This window comes from Canis lupus, chromosome 16, assembly GCF_003254725.2.
Source record: "Canis lupus dingo isolate Sandy chromosome 16, ASM325472v2, whole genome shotgun sequence".
Taxonomy (NCBI): Eukaryota; Metazoa; Chordata; class Mammalia; order Carnivora; family Canidae; genus Canis; species Canis lupus.
This window is the reverse complement of record NC_064258.1, coordinates 7561123-7574168: the sequence shown is the minus strand read 5'-3', so window position 1 is coordinate 7574168 and position 13046 is coordinate 7561123. Positions and strand designations below refer to the sequence as shown.

At 38.6% G+C, this 13046-nt stretch overlaps 1 protein-coding gene across 8 annotated transcripts in view; it reads left to right on the top strand.

The window, feature by feature from the left end:
• Positions 1-13046, top strand: part of AGK (acylglycerol kinase) — a 76510-nt gene that overhangs the window by 47467 nt on the left and 15997 nt on the right. For all 8 annotated transcript variants that reach the window (XR_007402834.1, XR_007402833.1, XM_049095279.1 and 5 more), the window contains 2 exons: positions 3454-3523; positions 10301-10380. Coding sequence is in view for 6 of the 8 variants with exons in the window: in XM_049095279.1 (XP_048951236.1) it covers positions 3454-3523; positions 10301-10380 (150 nt within the window). In the remaining 2 variants the exon portion in view is untranslated. The remainder of the gene's footprint in view (positions 1-3453; positions 3524-10300; positions 10381-13046) is intronic.

The window sequence follows — 13046 nt, the reverse complement described above, 5'->3', positions numbered from 1 at the left end:
CAGAGCAGCTGAAAATATTATGTTGGTGGTGGAAATGCAAAATGGTACAGCCACTATGGAAAATAGTTTGGCAGTTTCTTTTAAAATTAAACCTATGAGCAGCAATCATACTGCTAGGTATTTCTCCAAAAGAAATGAAGACATAGGTCCATACAAAAACCTATACATGAATGTTTATAGTAGCTTCATTTGTAACTGCCAAAAACTGGTAATGGTGCCAATGTCTATCAGCTGGTGAATGGAAAAACAGTGGTATATCCATACAATGGAATACAACTCTGCAATAAAAAGAAACAATCTTTAAATCCATTCAGCAACATAAATGAATCTCATACTCATGTGAGGAGTTTTTAAAAGCTCAACTACAAAGGTTTCATACTTTTTGTTTCAGTTTATATGACATTCTGGAAAACAGTAGTTGCCAGCAGCTGATGGTGAGAGTGGGTTGGGCACAAAGGGCCATGAAAGAACTTTCTGAGATGTCATAAGTGTTCTTTTTCTTTTCTTTTTTTTTTTTTAATATTTTATTTATTTGTTCATGAGAGACAGAGAGATACAGGCAGAGGGAGAAGCAGGCTCCATGCAGGGAGCTTGATGATATGTTCGTTTTCTTGGTCATGGTCATGGTTACGTGACTGAAGGCATTTGTCAAAATTTGTAGAACAGTGTACCTAAAAGGATGAAATTTCCTATTTATAAATTATATCTTGGCATGCCTGAGTGGCTCAGTGGTTGAGTCTCTGCCTTTGGCTCAGGTCATGATCCCAGGGTCCTGGGATTACGCCTTGTGTTGTCAGGAGGGAGCCTGCTTCTCCCTCTGCCTCTGTCTTTCTGTCTGTGTGTCGCATGAATAAATACATAAAATCTTTAAAAATTATATCTCAAACTAACTTTGAAAAAGAAGTTAAAATATTAAGCTAATTTTTTCAAACATAGATAATTCTACTTGTGTGAATAAGTACTAGGGAGGAACTGTTCTTCAATTTGGTTGACATTGAGATGGACCTTTGTTGGCTACTCTTTCTCATCATTCATTCTGATTATCTACTGACCGTCGTCTTCCACCCTTGCAGTTCATTTATTTGGGACAATTTGAATATCAGTAAGGCTAATAACTATAATGCATTGAAACCTAGCAAATATTTTTAAAGCTATTTGTGAGTTCGTAATGATCTTCAGAAATAAAGGTGAAAAACTCAATGGTCCTTTTCAGAGGTTACTGAGATATCAGCTTATGATTTTGAAAATTGATGAAGTTAAAAAATCATTATTAATAAATCATTTATTCTGATTTTTCTTGTACCACCTCTATTTTATGGTACCCAAATCATTGATGAGGGAATGTTTCTCTTTGTGGACCAGATAATAAATTAGAAGGAGCAATAGAATTAAAAGATCATCATTTTGCAACTTTGTTAACTTATAAATCTAGCTATTGATTATCAATGGTTGATACTATCACAAAAAGAGACAAACAGATTTTATGTACTCACTGATAGAAGTGCATACCACTGCCTCTGGAATATTTTTGCCAAACACATCAAACTGAACCAGATAGAGGTTTTTAGGAAATGCAGGAATGGAGACATATGTTAATACCATGGGAATGCGATCAGTAAAATCCAGACCTTCAGCAACACAGTAAGACAACACGTTTCTTTAACAAGTAGGGAAAAGAAAAGGGAAAGGGAATCCGTAGGTCAGAAAAGACTTGACATATAAGCCCATTGCAACAAGTAGATCTTATTTAAATCCAGATTTGAATAGAGGAATTGAAAAAATATGAGTTAATTGGGGAAATTTCAACACTGACTAAATGTATGTTGATATAAAGAATTATTAAAATGTTTTAGATATGATAATGACATGTTTTTTTAAAAAAGTGTCATTTTGTCTTTTAGGAATATGTTTTTTAGGAATAAAGGATTGTGTCTTTTAGAGATACATAAAGGAATATCTATGGATAAAGTGTTAAGATATCTGGGATTTGTTTCACTACAGTTTGGGAGAAGTGAGTGAGAGTATATAAAAAGCAGTAAGATCACCTATGCATTGATACTTGTTGGTACTGGATGAGGAATACACAAGAATTCATGATACTGTTCTCTAGGTTTTTTTTTTTTTTTTTTTTTTTTTTTTTAAGATTGTAGTTATTTATTCATGAGAGAAACAGAGAGGCAGAGACCTAGGCAGAGGGAGAAGCAGGCCCCTTGCAGGGAGCCCGATGCGGAACCCGATCCCAGGACCGCAAAGTCAAACCCTGAGCCAAAGGCAGACGCTCAACCACTGAGCTACCCAGGCATCCCTCTCTGGGTATTTTTATATGCTTGGAATTTTATAGAATAAAATCATTAATTCATCAAATATTGATTGCCTGTTACATAGCATGCTCTGTGCTAGGTGTTAGGTTTTCTGTTGGTCAATAGTAGATGTACATTATTACTAACCTTGTGGAGCTTTCAGTCTAGGTGGAGGCAGATGATAAAGATGTAAATTAAAAAACGTGTATTATAAATTGTGATCTTTGCTGAAGTAAAATGAACACAGATTGGTAATAGGGAAGGCCTATAGGCTGGTTCGGGTGAATGGTGACATTTCAGCCAAGATCTGAAGGGTGAGAATAGCCAGCCATGCAAAGAGACTACTGTGACAGGAGAGATAGACAGGCTGGGCAAGGAAAGTGTTTGATGTGGGTTGACTCATTCTTTCTGCGGCAGGAGCAAATATTGTCTGGCCACTTGTTGATTTAATATTTCTTTGGCTGACTCTCTGTTGTATATTAATGTATGTCTGATCTGGGATCTAATTAGACTATGAACCCTAGAACGGCTTTTAAGCCTAGCATAGTTTCCCTTGCTCTGAATGGTTGTCAGTGGTACAAACCTTTTTTTACCTGTAGACTTTTCAACTGATGATTAGAATGTAGATAGGAATAGTCTTGTGTCTGTGCACAAAAGAATCGGCAATTAAAATTACATCCTTGTCATCCTTGGGTTCTAGATTATATATTGCTGAGATAGCTCAAATCCTATCCTTTAGTTACCCTTTAGGTTATAGAGTAAAAAGAAACAATTTTTTTCAAATGGTTGAATTTCTTGGAATGAAAAGATGGTGTGTGTGTGTGTGTGTGTGTGTGTGTGTGTGTGTGTGTATATATACCAAGTATCATATTTTCCAGTAATAAGAGCCAGACACATAGTAGAGTTTCAATAATTGTGAAGTAAACAAATGATGGGCACCTTATATAAATTTATCTTTGCCAAAGCCTTCCACTATATTTGTTTTGGTAATTCTTTTATATTCATTTGTCTTGGAGTATTTTGAAGGAATATATCTTTTTCCTTCACCTGACTGTTAGTACTCTGGGCAGGAGAGAGAGATTGAGAGAGAATGTGTTGGGGGAGAGATCGCTTGTTTTTCCACACATGATCATTTCTTCCCTTTGTCTTTTAGACATATTACAGATGCCACACTTGCCATTGTGAAAGGAGAGACCATTCCACTTGATGTCTTGCAGATCAAGGTAAAGTCTTTTTTTCAGAGTTTGACAAAATTCACAAAGTAATGTACACATGAGTTAAAATAAGATGTAGCAGTTCAAATGGGGTTACAATGGGGATCCCTGGGTGGCACAGCGGTTTGGCGCCTGCCTTTGGCCCGGGGCGCGATCCTGGAGACCCGGGATCGAGTTCCCACGTCGGGCTCCCTGCCTGGAGCCTGCTTCTCCCTCTGCCTGTGTCTCTGCCTCTCTGTCTCTCTCTGTGTAACTATCATGAATAAATAAATAAAATCTTTAAAAAAAAAAAAAGAAAGTAATATCCTTTCCTATCAATATAACTCCCAGAGAAAAATCATTTTACCTGTTTATTTTAGTTTTTATCACTAGTTAATATGCTTCTGATGCTCCTTTTTATTTTTTTATTTTTTTTAAAGATTTATTTATTTATTCATTCAGAGAGAGCGAGAGAGAGGCAGAGACACAGGCAGAGGGAGAAGCAGACTCCATGCAGGAAGCCCGATGTGGGACTTGATCCCGGGGCTCCAGGATCACACCCCGGGCTGCAGGCGGCGCTAAACCACTGCGCCACCGGGGCTGCCCCTGATGCTCCTTTTTAAAACTGTGTTCAACGCCCCCCCCCCCCCCCCCCCCCGCCAAAACCTAAAGGTTACCATCATAACCATTTTCAGGTGTACAGTTGATCAATAGTCTATGAAATTGCTTTTTGATTTATCAGTTTTAGGCTTTATCTCTTGACTTCTTTGTTATAAATAAGAATTCTCCGTGTCTCCTCTCAGTATAGTTGTGTCACTATTTTTAGTTCTTCCATTGATTACTTTTGGACTACATCATTTCTCTATCTCATATAGTGGTTTGGAATATTAAAAAAGCTAATAATACAAAGCTGCCTGGTACAGTGATGGGTTTCACTTTAACCTGTTTGCATGGTGGCCATCTCTTGCTCTTATGCTCTGCTAAAGGTGAAACCTTTCTCATGTCCCATCTGTCCTTTGGAAGATGGGTCTTTAGAATTCAGGTTATGTGGCTGTCTTACAGCTCTCTGATGGGCTCAAGAAAAATGTTGATTTTGTAGGTTATCTGGCTTTTTCTCATTTTTCAAGTGGGAACAGTATTCTTTGTAAGTTCCTACATCCTAAATGAGAGCAGAACTTCCATTTTTCTATTGGATAGTCTAATATTTTATTGATTTGTAGATGAACTCATGTATTGTTTTAAAAAAGAATTTGCTGGCTATACCCACTAAAAGGGCTTTAAAGCAATGACACCCTATAGCAATGAGCATACCTGGCACTCAGATTTTGGTTTCTAAATACTGTTCCCTAATAAAAGTTACTAGGGAAAAAATAAATAAATAAATAAATAAATAAGCAAATAAATAAATAAATAAATAAGTAAGTTACTAGGACTCGGTGAAGAGATGACTTTCAGAGGCAAGGCAAGGACAAATCCAAGAGCTACTCAAAAACTAGTGGCAACATGAAAAGACATAGGAGTTAGCCTGATGGTATCCATCTGGCCAATTTTGGGACAGTTTGAACATCAAAAAGAATAATAATGCTAATGGATTATAATGTAGGAAATAAAAATGAAGAATTTATGAGCCTACAGCTTAATATTAGAGAATTTACAACTTGTCAATACTGAAGGAATGATAGTTATTATTTTGTAATCACTGATGAAATAATTGATTCAGATAGAGATCATCAGTGGATGCTAAAGCCATTGAATAGGGAAGGTTGTTGGGGAATATATATTGACATAATATTAAAGCATCACCAATTACCGAATGATTACAGAGGAAAATGTACCTGTGTGATAGAGAGGACCAGCATACACCACCTTAACCAAGTGCTCAAACCTAGCATCACCAATAGTGGGACAGACAGACACTATCTGCCTCCTGATGTGATCTATTGAGAAGGATACACCATCACCTATGTGGTTCCTTGCCCCAAACATTCACTTCTCTGAATCTAACGGAAACTAGTAATGAGAAAAAAGTCTAGCAAATCCAAATTGCGGGACATTCTAAAAACAACAGTTGGTCTGGCCTCTTCAAAAATGTCAGTGTCCTGAAATCCAAGAGAAGATAGTCTGTTCAAGATTAGGGAAACCATAGCAATATAGTTAAATCCAGTACAAAATCCTGGGTTAGAAAAATAAAAAACAAGACCATAAAAGATATTATGGGAATAATCAGATATTTAATATGGACTGTATGTTAGATATATGTCAATGTTAGATTTCTTGTGAGTCTCCACGGTATTATGTTTATGTCTGTCATTGTTCTTAGGAGATGCATGTTGAAATACTTAAGGGTGAGGACCGTGAAGTCTTCAATTTATTTGCAAATGATTTAACAAAACTACAAAATGCGGACACAGATAAAGCCAATAGGCGAACGTGTTTGTAGCTGGTGAATATAGTTGAGAGATATAAATGGTGTTCGTTGTACATTAAAGAATTTCTTGGTTGGGCATTTTTCCAAAGGGAAAATTTTGGAGGGAAGAAGACCCAGTAGCCATTCCTGATTCCTGATTGGAACCCTCTCTTTAAAAAGAATTTAATTCTAAGAAAAAAAATTATCACTGGGCAGTAGTTAAGTACCTGTTCCTCCTCCATCACTTCTCCCCCTTTCCCCACCACAAAAGAGCAGATTCCTCAGAAGGCTAAACCATAACGCCAAACAGTTCTATGAATGTGAGCCCCATGTCATTTGCTCAGATTTGGTCTTAAAATGTATCAGCTACATTCACGTGGTCCTTTAGAGGCTCTGAATGCTTTATATTCTCTAAAGTTTCAAGTTTCCTGACACCTATGAAAGAAGGTTTCACATTATGTCACAATTCCAAACCTGAGTCCTAAAATATTGCTGTTAGCTATATAGCATTGGCCAGGTGCATATTTATGATTGGCAAACCCATGTGCCTACAGCCAGTTTTCCTTTGTTCTTTACGCGGTGATGTCTGAACTCTCCACCGTGACATCACTGGTCATGATAAAAGTGATTTCAGTTGCATTTAATTCTTTAGTGAATAATAAGTCTAAGTCCTTCTTACAAAATAGAAGGGCTGGGGGAAAGAAATTCTACCCCAGGAAGGCAGCACAGATTGGCATCTATGGAAATATTATATTAAAATGTTATTACCAAAGAAGGTGTCAGGCTAGATCTCCTAATAACTAGGTGATTTACTGCTGCTTATAAGTGTGCGAGAAGTAATACATTCCAGAGTAATTAGGATTTAATTGGGAATTGTTGGCTCTGCTTATATTTAAAAGCCTTGTCTCCTCTTTTTCTTTTCTTTTGAATGTACTGATTTTGTGAATTGATGAAACCAGTATCAAATTTGCCACAGGCCCTGTGTATTGATGACACAGCCCAGGAAGCACAAAACTTTTAAAATTAATTCCTAGAAAACATAGTACAGCGACCTCCACTGTGGTTTCTGAGGCACCCAGCTAAGCTGAATTTGTCTTCTCTTTCTTCCTTATTTCTGGAAATTGTTTCAGAATATGGGAGTGGGGCGAGGAGGATTATAGTTAAGCCTGATACTTGATTCCACTTCTTTTAAAAAACAAGCCCAAACCCAATTAAACATATATAACTGAAGAGTCTCCAAAGAAATAGTCCTTGGGGACTATAATATTGCTTTATATTTAGATTTTTTACAGTGTCCGTGTGTGTTCATATCTCACTTGGAGTTCCAGCTTAAGAGGACAAGATGTGTATTAGTATCTTCATTTGACAGAGTAAAAAAAAAAAAAAAAGGAATGCGCTGGTTATCTGACTCATCATGCTGGAGACAGAAGTAGAATCTAGATTTCCTGTCTTCTGGTCCATTGCTTTTTGACTTGACTGCTTTGTCCAGGTGGCATCACTTGGCACTATCCCATGATTTCTAAAGGGCCTTTTCCTATATAGGCATCTACAAAGCCTAGTACTTGACTTTAAAGTAACTACTGGAAAGACTTATCAAAGTCTTTCTAGTTCTTTCTTTTTGCTCCTGCAGTTGGACTCTTAAAACCTGCCAACCCAGAACCTGAAGAGGAGGATAGGGTTGCTGGTGGAAGTTAGAATCTCTCCTTTCTTCTGTATTCCTAGCTTCCTTCTGTTCAAACCCTGACTGATTGTTGTCTCAGGATGATGCTGAGAGCTGCTTCAGAACTTCTGAATTCCTCTTTGTTTCTGAGTCTTCACCTAGAATTCCTAAAATTCCTAGGTTAGGTACTTGTCTAGTTGACCAGAATTGTTTTAACTGCCCCTTAAGCTTTTATTCTGACCAGCTCTCTGAATTTTTTTTTCTTTAGCAAACCATTAGGCCATTTTCTCTTTCCAGGGGGCCTTTGATTTGGGACAAAGTATATCCTTTGCTGTTAAGATCTGGTTGTGTGCCTGTCTTTCTGTATCTGTATCTGTATCTGTATCTGTATCCGTCCATCTGATACTCTATCACCCAGGCCTTTATCACCTTAACATCCACTGGTGTTTTGTCTGTCAGCTTCCACTATACCCATCTGCCTTTGTTTATTTCTCTTGTGCACCCCAACAAAGACCAGTCTCTTTGTTACCAACCCTCAGGCCTCTCCTGAATCCCGAGGGCTCTACACCCATCTGACTGTTAGCTGGGCTTCTCTAGATCTTTGTACACTCATTTCCTATTGTCCAGAGTCCTTCCTACCCCTTGCTAGGAACTGCACCTCAAATCAGTGGCACCTAGACATTTCAAGGCTTTTCAGCTAATCTTAACAAAATCTTCTTAAAATCTTCCAAAGAAAAGTGAGAAAACATTCTTAGAACACCAGTTGGGACGTCTTGAGTTCTAAAACCAAGACTTACATGTGACACTATCTGCTTTTGATTGCCTTTCCTGAGGAATATTAGTTATGCAGAATGCCTCCCAGAGAAGGGTTGGGTTGCACAGTTAACAATTCAGGGAAACTGTATTTCTCCTTTTGGAAGTATATCATGTACAGTAGCCTATTAAAGACTCTTAGAAGAACCACAGTAAGCTTAACTTGTTTCAAACCAAGGCATTTTGGTATTTCTCAGCTTTGATCATGGGACCCTCTACCATCATCATTGTTCTTATTAGTTGTGACACCTACTAACCCCTATGGAGCCTTTGGGGAAATCCTCCTGTAGGTACTGCATACTCAGTGTTGCTTCTCTCCCAGAGGGTAGACTAGCACTTCTCTCTTTTCTATCACTCCATGCTTCTCCCCAGTCTCCCTCAATCTAGGCAACTTGTTCTTTAAAATTTAATGTAGGTGTTGCTTTATGTTGTATTTCCGTTGCCATTCATTTCCTTTACTCCCGCCACACCTCATGCAGTCACACCTGCTTTGTGCTTTCCTAATACTTGGTGCCTCTCTCTATTATGGAAACCTACTGCATTGTATTGTCATTGTCAGTGTCTGCACACCCATGTCGCACCCAGAGCTGTTTGAGGGCAGATCTTTTTTTTTTTTTTTTTAAATCACTATATAGGTGATTTTTTTTTAAATCACCCTAATACAGGATATGTATTTGTCGATGATCATTCCATGACAAAAAATGATAAGCTTTCTACCATCAGGGTGGCTCAGAGCCCTGCTATGTTCCACAATGTCCCCTTGGTTCCCAGGAGCCTAATGTATCCTTGCTGTGCGAGGCTGAGGTATGTCAGTGTCACCTCTGGGCCTGACCATCTGTGGCTGTAGCTCCCTTTCCCATGTGTAAGCTGGTACAGAGGGCAGAAGAGCCCACCTACTGCTTGGACAGATAGACACCAAAGAATGAGAGGCCAGAAGCTTTATAAGCTGCCCCTCCTAGTGTGTGATTCTCCTAGAAATCCCTCACTTGGTTTTGGTGTAGTAGGGTTGAAGTGGGATTGAGGGGAAACACTCCCTCCCTGAGAAGACCTCACATACTTTCTCTAGACCGACAGTTTACAGCATCAAGGATTCTCTTCTACTTCCTTATCTTCTGCTGATACTGGCTGTACTGATGGCATCATGGAAATGGAGCTGATTCTTTCCCCTTATAGCAAGTTTTGTGGAGTTGTGTCTAGCATGCAGGAGCTCTGTTTAGAATGTGGGCAAAGCCTTGGGCTTTGGCTATAATTCTGAGCTCTGGGTAAAGGGCCTTTTTACAGTCTTGATATACGTATTTATACTTTAAGGAAGGTCCATCATGAAGGGTACAAACTCTTAAAGACCATATTGTGTATGTTTTCTATATATTGTTTAACTCATGGATTTATTAGTAATTCACTGATTGTAATATGCAATATTTTGCCATAAAGGGTTGGATTAAACCTGAATTGCTTTTTATTCTGACTTGCTACATCAGATATCTGGCTGTATTTTTTAGATATTCAGGTGAAACATTCTAGAGTACCAGGATTCTCCTCTTTACTTGAGAGCACTTGGACCTCTAAAGAGAATGCAGGCTTAAATTATCTTTGCCTTGGGCAAGTCTGTGAGAGAGAAGAAATTCTGGCTGACTTGGTTGAAGAGCCAGCATAGTTAGGTACTTCATAATTTACAGTCTGAAGTATAATAATATGTTCCCTTGCCAGCAAATTCATGAGGCCTAGTATATAAAAATTAATTTCATTTTACAATATGGTTTATTCAAGTCCTTTTTCTGACTACTCAGTTAATTTCTGAGATTTTGAACATCCTTTTTAGAATTTGGTTTGATGAAAAGTAGGCCATGAACATTTGCTCGGTGTTCACTTGTAGAGAGTTCCAAGTTACTGTAATCATTAATTTAAAATGAATGTATTTAACTTCCAGGGAGAAAAGGAACAGCCCGTGTTTGCAATGACTGGCCTTCGATGGGGATCCTTCAGAGATGCTGGCGTCAAAGTTAGCAAGTAAAGGATTATTGTACTGATGTGGGATGATTTTTTAAAAACTCTTCTGCTCCTGTCTTTGAGGTTTCAATATACAGTGATCATCTAGGAAGAAATCTGGTGGGCCTGGAGGTTGAATTACTTACAAATAATAAATGTGTAGATGGTTAGATCTGACACAGAAAGGTTGGAGAAGGTTCTGGTTTCCTCCTTGCTTGTTTGGTAGTGAAGCGGTATAGACTGCATCTCTGTCTCTGGACATTGCGTCTGAGCACAGGTGAGGCTCATGCTAGGCTGAAATTGCCTGGGTCCAGCAGCCTGTTGGGGTGGCACTGATGGGGGTGCCTCCAGCCCTTGTGGAGCTTTTACAGTTCTGGTCAGAAGACTGTCCTGAGAGGCATTCTTGTTGCAAGCCTAGCGGATCGAAAGACCCTGAGGCTGGCTTCCACGGGAATGGACTTCTTTTTTGAAGAGCTCATTGTGCCGAATGAAACTATTGTCTTGGAATTTGGGTGTGCTGTGTTCTGCTCCAAGGTGGTGCAGACACAGGCTTCCTGAGGTGGGATTGGTGGAGACGCTGCGTGAGGTTCACTCCATATCAGTTCGGTTGTGCTCTCTCTTTACCTTTTCTTAACATGGGACTTATAATTTTAGTATGGTTTGAATGAATTATCAATCTCACCACTTTTTATCAAGAAAAACCTCTTCCCCCTCCTGGGCTTCCCTACCATGCTTCCTTTATAGAAATTTCTCTTGCACTTGATGGGATAAGCACTGGGTGTTATTCTATATGTTGGCATATTGAACACCAATAAAAGATAAATTTATATAAAAAAAAAAAGAAATTTCTCTTACTTGTATTACTTTGTTATTCCTGCCGGTGGAGTTTTCTGGAGAGTGAAATGTCAAAGAGAAATGTTGCTGTATTGTATTACATTGTTGAGCATTTCACATTGTTGTTATTTGTAAATTGGCCATGATTACCTTGATTCCACTAATCACTAATCTGTTTTATCTGTGATCTCCGATACCAGCACCTCACCAAGAGGAATTGCTTAGTTTGCCCTGAAAAAGTCTGGTGCAAACAAATTGTTTTCTGAAATGTGTTAATCAACAGTGAGCATTAGCATAAATCAGCCCCTTTGTACTATCTCACACACCTGCTCCTGTTTTGATTGATTTTTGAACAATGAATTTAAAAATTTTGGTGGTGGTTATGCAACACCTCGGCTGGGACCCTCCACCGAGTCACCCTCTGTACCTTGGGAGAAACAATAGGCATGCACGGAATGATCTGGCTGGCCTTCGGGCTACAAGCATAGTTTCAAGCTGTGCTGTTGGTAGACATGAGTGGAACTATGGCCAGTTAGGAATAAACGGCCTTTCTCTCTGGCTAGCTGGGAAATGAAGCAAATTATTACATAAGCTTAGAAAAAAAATCAGATGATCAAGGTCCTCATTAGTAGCATCACAGTATGGACCTAGTAATAATGAGGATGGCTCCACATTGCTCACTGAATTCTATCTAACCTCTGTGTTCTGGCATTTAAGGCCCAACTTTATCTGTCATCCGTCAACCCTAATTCCATAGTTCTGTGTCTTTACTTTCAAGTCTTTGCTGTGACTGCTGTTCTGAGTGTTTCTTGTACCTTTGCTACTCCTCTTGCCTAGAATGACTTCTTTTCCGTCTTTCACATGTCTAAATCAAAACCATCTTTCTAAATTCCACACCCTTACTTTGCCCTTGTGCCATTCATTATGCAGGCATGGCTGCTGCCATGATTTCCAGCCCTTAGTGATTTCTTGTCCCTCCTCGACTCTCCTTACCAACAAATAGTGATCGGTTTACACCAATACATATGGTCGTGTATTGTTTTCTATTACTTTTTTTGGCTTTATTTTCTCAAATTAGAAGCCTTCAAAGGCAGGAACTTTATACTCTTTCTTCTCTTTCCTTCATATACATAGTAAGTGCTAAATAAATGCATATTGATCAGAATCAAATAGAGAACACTTAAGATGGCCTGGTAAGGGACAGATAAATTTTGATAGAGGAATCTATTTTATGCCACTTTTCTAATTCCTAGTAGGCATCGTTCTCTCTCTGCTAGCTTTTAGGTATTAAGCAATATGCAGCAGACTCTCTTCATTCCCAGATTGAACATTTCCATTTTAAAGCTGCATAAAATGTGTAATGTGAAGTTACGCTGATTTACAAATTTTAATTATTTGTATGTGTGAGAGAGAACATAATATATAAGGTATGTGTGTGTCAGAGAAAGAGAGAGAACACATATATAGGGTCTGGTCACTTAGCATGTGAGTCACACACCAGATCACCTGGCATCTGCATCTCATTGTGGCTTCATCATCTTCTACTCATTGCTCTTTTGAATGTAGTCTCTACTACATCCTGTGGTTGAAAGTGTGTATTACAGTGCCTGTAAATTGAGAGAGAGAGAGGCTGATTATGTATTTCTTATAAATTGCAAGGATCTATCCACTGTGTACCTAATTGCACATTATTCGACACAACATTGAAATGCATATTCAAAATTTAACTGCACTTTTTTCTGCTAAAGTATAATCCCCAGGCCTCCAGAGCTGTGAGTAGAGTGTAATTCATAGTACACATCTCACGCTAAAGGTGATTGTGAAGAGTACCCACAGTCGAGGTGTGGTTCGAA